Source organism: Protobothrops mucrosquamatus, unplaced genomic scaffold, assembly GCF_001527695.2.
Source record: "Protobothrops mucrosquamatus isolate PMUCROS unplaced genomic scaffold, P.Mucros_1.0 scaffold344, whole genome shotgun sequence".
NCBI lineage: Eukaryota > Metazoa > Chordata > Lepidosauria > Squamata > Viperidae > Protobothrops > Protobothrops mucrosquamatus.
The window spans coordinates 539,732-550,319 of NW_015386681.1; the positions used below are offsets into that span (position 1 = coordinate 539,732).

General features: G+C 47.7%; 1 protein-coding gene across 1 annotated transcript in view; it reads left to right on the forward strand.

The window, feature by feature from the left end:
* Positions 1–10,588, forward strand: part of LOC114922542 (disintegrin and metalloproteinase domain-containing protein 9-like) — a 27,262-nt gene that overhangs the window by 3,531 nt on the left and 13,143 nt on the right. Inside the window, exons 3-10 of the mRNA XM_029284052.1 lie at positions 1,747–1,945; positions 3,247–3,312; positions 4,665–4,736; positions 5,572–5,744; positions 7,464–7,539; positions 8,127–8,284; positions 8,829–8,997; positions 9,858–9,923. Coding sequence (XP_029139885.1) covers positions 1,747–1,945; positions 3,247–3,312; positions 4,665–4,736; positions 5,572–5,744; positions 7,464–7,539; positions 8,127–8,284; positions 8,829–8,997; positions 9,858–9,923 — 979 coding nt within the window. The remainder of the gene's footprint in view (positions 1–1,746; positions 1,946–3,246; positions 3,313–4,664; positions 4,737–5,571; positions 5,745–7,463; positions 7,540–8,126; positions 8,285–8,828; positions 8,998–9,857; positions 9,924–10,588) is intronic.

A 10,588-nucleotide genomic window follows, 5' to 3' on the forward strand; every position in this document is an offset into this window, starting at 1 on the left:
GTGGTTGCCGGCGCCTCGGCATAGTCAGCTGACCCCATCGCTGTCTATAGGGGGCGAAATTTTGGCCCCCTCAGAGAGGGCGCGCAACTTGGGTGTCCTCCTGGATCCACGGCTGACACTGGAAGATCATGTGTCGGCCGTGACCAGGGGGGCGTTTTATCAGGTTCGCCTGATCCACCAGTTGCGCCCTTTTCTGGACGGGGACGCTCTGCGCACAGTCACTCAGGCTCTCGTCACCTCCCGCCTGGACTACTGTAATGCTCTATACATGGGGCTCCCTGTGGGGAGCATCCGGAGACTGCAACTGGTCCAGAATGCGGCCGCGCGGGCGGTGTTGGGAGGGACTCGTCACTCCCATGTAACACCGCTGCTGCGCGAGCTGCACTGGCTACCGGTGGCTTTCCGGGTGCGCTTTAAGGTGTTAGTTACCACCTTTAAAGCGCTCCATGGCATCGGGCCTGGATATCTCCGAGACCGCCTTCTGCCACAGATCCCCTCTCACAGACCGGTACACTCCCACAGAGCGGGCCTCCTCAGGGTGCCGTCGGCCAAGCAATGTCGGCTGGCGACCCCCAGGGGGAGGGCCTTCTCTGTGGGTGCCCCCACCCTCTGGAACGAACTACCCCCCGAGATCCGGACGATTCCGGACCTCCTACCTTTTCGCCGCGCCCTCAAGACATGGCTTTTTCAACAAGCGGGCCTGGCCTAGGGAGAATTTTTAAATAGGGAGAATTTTTAATTTAAATCTTAATTAATTATACAGCGAAAAAAAAAATATTTGGTTTTTAATAGGTTTTTATGGGGGGACGATGTTTTATGTGTTTTAATATGCTGTAAGCCGCCCTGAGTCCTATAGGGAGAAGGGCGGCATATAAATCCATGTATTAAATTAAATTAAATTAAATTATGACTGGTGGACTTCAACTCCCAGAATTCCTGAGCCAGCCATGCTGAGGGAAAAGGGAGAGGTTTCCAAGCTGAGCCAGGCTGGCTCAGGAATTCTGGGAGTTGAAGTCCACGAATCATGAAGGGGCCATAGTTCCCCCATGCTGGCTCAGGAATTCTGGGAGTTGAAGTCCACGAGTCATGAAGGGGCCATAATTTGCTTTTCCTAAGCAAAATGGCGGAGGGGGAGCACCTCTTTTCCTGGTGGAGGCTGGGGGAGCCACGTTTGGGGGCGGTGCTGCCGCTCCTCCTCTTCCTCAGCCCTGGTGGGTGCAAAGGGTGGGAGAAACGACCCCCCCACATGTCAGTTTACTCCCCCCCCTCAGGGGGATGCACCTGTGTGTGCACCCACATGCCAATGACATATGTGTAAATGCTCAAACGGATACTCTATTGTGCAGGTAGTCCTCAACTTACGACCAACATCTGAGCCCAACATTTACGTTGCTAAACGAGACAGTTAAGTGAGTTTGGCCCCATTTTACGCCTTTCCTTGCCTCCGTTGTTAAGTGAATGACTTTGCTTGTCAGAACGTCGCAAAAGGGGATCACCTGACCCCGGGGCCACTGCGACTGTCACAAAGGCGAGTCAGTTGCCAAGATCTGAATTTTGATCACGTGACCACAGGGGAACGCTGCAAAGCTCGTGAAAAACGGCCGTACGTCCCTTTTTTCAATGCCGTCGTAACCTTGAACGATTGCTAAACGAACCGTCGTAAGTCGAGGACTGCCTGTATTTTAATCAACTTGAACCAACCGCGACAGAGTCTGGGCGGTTGACAATTCTTCTCCCCCCTTGCAGGGGACATATACAGTTTGGCTCCTTAACCTACGAAATTCAGCCGGTTGAAAATTCCTCCACCTTCCAACACTTCATTTACCGACGGGATCCGCAGCCGCGAGGACCCTGCACGGGAATCGCCGAAGATGGCGCAGGCGGGCCCGGTAGAGAGGTGAGAATGGTGAGGACCGAAGAAGATCCAGATGTTTCCCCCAGGCAGGTAAGTTGGCTTCTGGGTCTCGATCCCACCGGAAAACTGAGATTTTGTTGAGGGCAAGGCAAAGCTTTTCGCGCTAAGAACGTCGCTCCTGACAGCCCTTTGAGGTAGGCCAGCTTAAACAGTGGACATGGCGGAGTTGCCTGCATGCTCTATAGCAGGGGTCCCCGAATCCTCAGGCTGTGCAAGGGACAGGCGAGCGTGCGTGTGCACGCAGCTCTATTTGAGCGGGCGCAGGCGTTCACACGCCAAGCTCCATTTGTGCGAGGTGCAGGTGCACACGCCCACTGCTTTTCCCCCCAGAATCAGAATGAGAATACAGCTGGAAGGTACCTTGGAGGTCTTCTAGTCCAGCCCCCTGCTCAAGCAGGAGACCCTGTACCATTTCAGACAGGTGGCTGCCCAGTCTCCTCTTAAAAGCCTCCAGTGATGGAGAAGGAAGGAAGGAAGGAAGGAAGGAAGGAAGGAAGGAAGGAAGGAAGGAAGGAAGGAAGGAAGGAAGGAAGGAAGGAAGGANAGGGAGGGAGAAGGAAGGAAGGAAGGAAGGAAGGAAGGAAGGAAGGAAGGAAGGAAGGAAGGAAGGAAGGAAGGAAGGAAGGATAACAGAACAACAGAGTTGAAAGGGATCTTGGAGGTCTTCTAGTCCAGCCCCCTGCTCAAGCAGGAGATCCTCTACCATTCCAGACAAACAGTGGTCCAATCTCTTCTTAAAAGCCTCCAGTGATGGAGAAGGAAGGAAGGAAGGAAGGAAGGAAGGAAGGAAGGAAGGAAGGAAGGAAGGAAGGAAGGAAGGAAGGAAGGAAGGAAGGAAGGAAGTCACTAAACCAGGGGTAGGCAACCTTTTATGACTTGCGGACTTCAACTCCCAGAATTCCTGAGCCAGCATGGGTAAAACTTTGGCCCCTTCATGACTCGTGGACTTCAACTCCCAGAATTCCTGAGCCAGCATGGCTCAGCTTGGAAACCTCTCTCTTTACCCTCAGCATGGCTGGCTGAGGAATTCTGGGAGTTGAAGTCCAGAAGTCATCAAGGGGCCATAGTTCCCCCATGCTGGCTCAGGAATGGCTGTAAGTTGGAAGCTACCTGCGCAGCTTTGATTTTTGCACCTGAAACGTTGTAGGACTCTTATTTAAAAAAGGTCCCTGGTGCCCAATGCAGCCTACAGGTCAAAAAAGTCAAGAGGGTGCCCACATTGGGTTGATGCTTCCATTGCAACATTTTTTGACCCCACCTGTGGAGACCCCTGAGGGTTGCCAGTACAACCGTCACTGCCTCCCTAACCGCTTCCATCGATTTCATTCCAGGAAGCTGACCTCAACCGGACAAGCAACCGATACCTAGAATATTATGTTGTTGCCGACAAAAGCACGGTAAGTTTGCCTCTGGACATGGTAGCTTACAGAAGATCTGGAAATAAGAGAATCACAGAGGTTGGAGGGACCTTGGGAGGTCCAGGGCTTTTCAACCTTTTCACCCATTGTACCACTTTTAGGATATGGCAACATCCGAGGACCACCAGTCGCCTAGCAAGGGGTCAAAAACTTGATGACCAAAAAAAAACAAAAACGAAAAAAGTGATAAAGTACAGGTAGTCCTCGACTTATAACAGTTCGCTTAGTGACTGTTGGAAGTTACAATGGCACTGAAAAAAGTGCCCCCCAAGCCACAGCCAAGCAAGACACCTGCCTGCCCACCCAGCGGTGCTCTTCCTCCTGTGCGAGGTTTTCATTGTTGTGAGCATTTCTGTTGAGGATTGGCAGCAGGGGGTGGGGGGGTGTTTGGTTTTTATCCCCCCCCCCGTCTGCTGGGTGGTTGCAGCAGGTTTTGGTCACTTCACATGACCCTGGGACACTGTGACCGTCATAAATATGAATCAGTTGCCAAGCATCTGAATGTAAATCACAAGACCCTGGAGAGGCTGCAACATTCCAGCTGATCGGCGCTTCTTCTGGGCTCAGCGGAAGCACCAGGATCAGCACCAAGATCCAGCTGGAGCCTGGCGCTGATCCTGGCACTTCCGCTGAGCCCTGACAGCCCCGAAGAAGCGCCGATCAGCTGGAAAGCGGCACTGATCCTGGCGCTTCTGCTGAGCCCTGACAGCCCTGCAGCTCCAGCCGTCTCTCGCTCAGGCTTGTGCGGTGCTGCCACCGGTTCAGCTCATTCCCCTCCCCCGCTACCTCTTTTCTAGGATGTTCACGTACCACCTGCCAGGTGCCAATGTACCACAGGTGGTACCCGTACCACTGGTTGAAAAGCCCTGATCTAACTCTAACTCTAAGAGTAAAACATAAGAAGGAAAATGGCTGCATCTCCATATGTTGTCAAAGCAAGAACATCCGATGTTAGCAACATTGACACCTATGAGTTACATGGCCGTCCATCTCCCATCGGTGACCGTAGCCCAGTGTTTGTCCCTCCTGGCAACTTAAAGACGCGTGGAGGGAAGTGCAAGGCTGGCCGGGGAAATCTGGGAATGGAAGTCCCCCCGTCTTCGAGCAATGAAGGTTGAGACACTCTGCTCTGGGCCTTCTACACATCAGGAACCTCTGCCAGATCCCAACGCAGGTCGCCACCCTCTGAGGTGAAAGCCACAATCTCATTTTACCAAAGGCCCCTTTAACCACACACCGCCGCTAGACCCAGACGCCTGCGGGGAACAGCACGAATAGATGCACTGTGTAAATTTGTGGGGCTAAGCTGCTTCTCTTCTCCTTCTCTTAAGTTTCTCCTCTACGGTGGTAATGAAACCGCTTTGGTGTCGGTAGTGTTCCATATGATGCACCACGTTTACACCGTAAGTAAACTGAAACCTAAAGCCACATTAAGGGCAAACGCTGAATAACCGTGTTTCTCTGATGGCAGCCGTCTGTTTGTGTGTGGGAGAGAGAGAGAGAGAGAGAGAGAGAGAGAGAGAGAGACGGCTGAGGAATTCTGGGAGTTGAAGTCCACAAGCTGGCTGGCTGAGGAATTCTGGGAGTTGAAGTCCACAAGTCATGAAAGGGCCAAGTTTGAAGACCCCTGCTCTAAAAGAAGGCAAATGACCAGCTGTCTGCAAGGTGTATAAATCCTTCCATTCCCTACCATCCAGTCAGAGCTGAAGAAGCTTCTGGGATGAGAAGTGAAATGTCTTCAAGGAAAAACAAGGAAGTCCAGTTGCCTCATGAAAAAAGCACCTTTGGGACAAAGATAATAGTAATAGTAGTAGTAGTAATAATAATAATAATAATAATAATAATAATAATAATAATAATAATAATAATAATAAAGTTGGAAGGGACCTTAGAGGTCATCTAGTCCAACCCCCTGCTCAGGCAGGAGACCCCATACCATTTCAGACAAATGACTGTCCAGTCTCTTCTTAAAAACTTCCAGTGTCGGAGCATTCACAACTTCTGGTAGCAGGTAGTTCCACTGGTTAATTGTTCTAACTGTCAGGAAATTTCTCCTTAGTTCCAGGTTGCTTCTCTCCTTGATGAGTTTCCATCCGTTGCTTCTTCTCCTGCCTTCAGGCGCTTTGGAGAACAGCTTGACTCCCTCTTCTTTGGGGCAGCCCCTGAGATATCGGAACCCTGCTATCATGTCACCCATGTTCCACCAGGCGTTGAGAATTTCCTCTTTTCCATCCTCAGATCTTCCTCCCGCTCCGCCTCCACGTTTATCTGGTCGGCATGGAGATCTGGACGGACAAAAACTACGTGACCCTCCATCCCCAAGAGCTGTCTATGAACTTGAACGCCTTTTATAAGTACGTCCGGTACAAACTCCGGCACCACGAGCATTTTGACCACGCTGGTTTAATGACGTAAGCTTTCCCTCTCTCTTCCCTTTGGGAAAAATGACCCCTTGGGCTCGATTGAGCATCACCTGGAAAGGGAGGGGGGAGATCGGCCACCCGTTTTATTTTGTTTGGTTTTTTTTTTTATTATTTTATTTCATTTTTATTACTGTCCCGCCATCACAAGTCACGACAGTGATGGGCAGGTTCCGTTAAGGTCGTAACAAGAGGACCACATGCACAACGAAGCTACGACAAATATAACCCAAGATTTCTTCACATCTGCCCTGGATTCTGTCTGCACCTCTGCAGGAGAAAAACATCCTACAGTTTGGGAAACAAACCTGGAATAGCATTACTAGCAAAAAAAAAAAAATTTCATGTCCAGCCAATTCCTGACTTAAAAAAAAAAAAAAATCTCATTCCATGATCTCAGGCTCACGCCTCATTTTTTACACCCTTACTTATAAGTAACATATAAATATTAACCACTGTCCATCGTGAATACAGAACGGAAGGAGGAAGCTTCAGAGTTCACAAGATTAATGCTCTATGGCAGTGGTTCTTAATTCTTCAATTTATGCAAACACTTTTTTTTGTTTTCTTTAAAATTGTCATCAGGACATATTGATGCAAATAATTTATTTCCAGCCTTTTGCCCATATCTCAACTGTCTGAAAAATTTTGGTGCTACCCGTCACTTTATTCCCAAACTTCGTGATACGTGTATTTCATTATTATCTTATTTATTCAAGACACTTAAATGTATTGACCACTGAAAACAAAATTCAATTGCAAGAAAGTGAAATGCCCGAAAAGAAAAACAGTAACCTTTAATGATTGTATTACAAGTGAAATTTAAGACGCAAAAAGAAATATAAAAAGGGTAGAGGCTGCTGCGCGACGCGCATGAAGATAAGCGATGCGTATTCACATTTGTACGGCGTTCTGTACTGAAGCTATCTGGAGGAACATTTGAAAACACAATTCAATCCACTAATAGCGAGCGATCTGATGTTTTTGTATGTCAGATATACAGCGATTCACTGTACGAAAAAAGTCTCAAAAGTGTCCCCAAAACCTCTTGCTCCATTGCCCCCATATCACCCCCTTTTCGTTCCTTTGCCCCTGCGTTGCCCATTTTTGTTCCCTGGCCCCCCTGAAAAACAAAATCGCTCCCTGGGGGGCGATATCGCCCAGGTTAAGAACCACTGCTATGGAATGAAACTGTGGCTGAATCTGGAGGTTCTGCTACGGATCCCATGGAGACCCCTCCTCCCAGAAGGAAATCAGGTTGTGAAGAGGATGTGTAGCATCCCAGACAATCCTGCGGACCCTGCTCAAGCATCGCTTATGTGCTGTGTCCTGGATAAAAGCAAGTGAACTTCCAATATTTTTTTTCTGCTGTCCTCACCACTCTCTGCACTGCCTTCCTGTCTGAAGCAGGGATGCCTCCAAACCAGACTGTGATGCCGTATGACAGGATGCTCTCGATCGTCCCTCTGTAGAAAGTGGTGAGGACAGGGGAAGGGAGATGTGGTTTTTTCATGCGATGCAGAAAACGCAGGCGCTGCTGTGCCCGCTTCACCAGTGTCTCGCTGTTGAGCGACCAAGCCAGCCTACTTGTGAACTGCACAACAGGGAATTTGATGGTGGTAACCATCTCCACGTGTGAATCATTGATGCACAGAGAAATATGGCCTTTTCTGAAATCGACAATGATCTCTTTCCAATGTTTAAAACTAGGCTGTTTTCCTTGCACCAGTTCCATCAAACCCTCAACCTCCTGGCAATAAGCGCCCTCATTGTCGTCATGAATAAGGCCCACTACTGTTGTATCGTCTGCGAACTTCACAATATGGTTGGTGGCAAACCCAGCACAACAGTCGTGGGTCAACAGGGTGAACAGCAGCGGACTACTCCTCTCCAGATGTGCCTGGAAATGGTTCATCTTCCTACAGGCTGACATCTGGAGAGATAACTGGGGGGAGCATCCAGGGAAGTCATCACAACCGCCAAGTCACGTTTCCCGTGGGAAGAATAACCTGTATCCTCCTTTCTGCGCTGTTCTAGGGCAACTGGGAATCTTCCTGGACTTTCGTGGGGAGAACGATTTTGTCATCCCTCTCATGTGTCCGTCAGCGTCGTCCAGGTAGTGGGGTTCTCCGTCTCCGATTCCTTTTGCACCTGGGGGGGGTCAGTGGGGCCTGCTTCCCTTAATGTGGGGGTCAGTGGCAAGTACCAGAAACGTGGAGCCAGAGCAGTTCACATGAAGGCTAACTTCACAACTGTCTCGCTTAGCGACAGAAATGTCAGACTCAATTGCGGTCGTAAGTCGAGGGACTGCCTGTATTGACCAGCGTGTTTGCTTTCTGGCCTCTTGTCTAACACTTGTCTCATGGTGTACAGATCCATAAAAAGCCTCGATTTGACGCCGAAACCGTCGCCCACCAGCTGGGTCATTCTCTCGGCTTCACGCACGATGACGCGCCCACAAACCTAGCCAGAAAATGCGACTGTAATTGCACAGTGTTTGGCAGCTGTTTGATGCTGACTTCGGGCCCAGCGTAAGTTGCACCTGGCGCCTCGTTCTTAGTTTTTAGAATGCAAGGGAATGGGATGGGGTGGGATAGGATAGGATAGGATAGGATAGGATAGGATAGGATAGGATAGAATTACAGAATAGAATAGGATAGGATAGGATTACAGAATAGAATAGAATAGAATAGAATAGAATAGAATAGAATAGAATAGAATAGAATAGAAAATGGAATAGAAAATGGAATGGAATGGAGAATAGAACAGAACAGAACAGAACAGAACAGAATAGAATAGAATAGAATAGAAATACAGAATAGAATAGAATAGAATAGAATAGAATAGAATAGAATAGAATAGAATAGAATAGAATGGAATGGAATGGAATGGAACGGAACGGAACGGAACGGAACGGAACAGAATAGAATAGAATGTATAGATGCAGAATCAATTATAGAATCAATTATGGAACAGAAAGGAACAGAACAGAATACAATAGTATAATAGACAGGGTACAAGAAATACTTTTATAAATAATGACAGCTCACAAGATAACTACTGATTGTCTTACAGGAACTGCTCCAGACTGAGTAACTGCAGCAGGCTGGAATATTTGAAAGTGATCCAAAAACCTGAAAAAACCTGTTTGCTGGACAAACCTGCCCAGGTGTTTACCATGAGGGAGTGTGGAAACGGCGTCATCGATGACGAGGATGAACAGTGCGACTGCGGAATTGAAGAGGTTAGACCCGGGATCCTCAAACGTGGCTGCTTTAAGACTGGTGGACTTCAACTCCCAGAATTCCTCAGCCAACCAAACGTGGCCCCTTCATGACTTGCGGACTTCAACTCCCAGAATTCCTCAGCCAGCATGGGGGAATTCTGGGAGTTGAAGTCCACCAGTCTTAAAGAGGCTAAGTTTGAGGACTCCTGGGTTAGACATTGACATCCTTGGCAAAGGGTGTGATTTCCCCCGTCCCCATCCGTCAGAAGACAAGCCATTTATACAAATCAGGCTAAATTTGGAATAAAATTTTCTAAATTTTACTTTGAATTGGACATTTCCTGCTGGCGCCAGCAATAAGCCCTGCATTAATAATAATAATAATAATAATAATAATAATAATAATAATAATAATAATAATAATAATAATAAAAAATTGGAAGGGACCTTGGAGGACATCTAGTCCAACCCCCTGCTCAGGCAGGAAACCCTATGCCATTTCAGACAAATGGCTGTCCATTATTAAATGTAGAGGGCTGAATTTAGAGGAAATGTTCCTTTTCGGCAGTTCAAAGAAACAAAAACGAAACAACACCCAAGATCCAGGTAGCCTTCAACTTATGAGAACAATTGAAACCAAATAAAAAAATAAATAAATGCCGACGGGGTGACTTTGGGCCAATCTCCAGAAGGCAATGAGTTCAAGTCCAGCCCTGGACAAGAAAACCAGCTGGATGATTTTGGGGGTCTTCTAATTTGTCCTGATGAGTTGTTGGTTTTTTTTAACCTCACAAGACAGGGTCACTGTCTCTTACGAGTCGAGAAAAAGAGCAGTAAGGGTCCCTAAAGCAATGAAGGTCTTTTCCTTCCTTTCTTAGGACATAGAAGGAACTTGGATCCAGAGCATCTTTCTGAAACAAGGTGGAAAACAGCGACAACTTCACGTAAGTGGGTCAAATAAAACCTGACTGAACGACGTCCCTGATGTTTGACAAATTAACGACTTGCCAGGAAAAAAAAAATTAACTTAAAAATAATGTTCGGGGTACAATTGTAGAAAATGCTAATACTCTTTTATAAAAAAAAAAATCTTCTTCTTCTTCTTGTGCCATATCCGTTATCGGACGTTGGCGATCCTGTTGGCGATCCTGTTTTTATCAGCAGCCGCACGAAAAAGTGCTGCTGAGTTTTGTCCAAACCGGTCCCTGAGATTTTGAAGCCACGATGTTCTTCTTCTGCCTGGACCTCATTTGCCTTCCATCTTTCCCTGGAGGATTAAATGGAGCATGCCGTATTTTTCTGGGTGTCGCATCACGTGTCCGAAATATTCTGACTTTTGTTTTTTAATTATTTTGATGATTTCCCTTGGCTTTCCCAGGCGGCTTATCCCCTCCTCATTTCTGATCTTGTCCACCCAGCTTCTACGTAACAGCCGCCTGTAAATCCACATTTCAAATGCTTCTAGTCTCTTCTGGTGGCCTTCTGTCAGAGACCCACTCTCTACTCCATGGAGCAGGATAGAAAAAATAGAGCATCTGACAAGCCTGATTTTCAGTCTTATGCTTATGTCATGGCTGCAGAAGACCTTTTTCATTTTGAAGAATGCTGT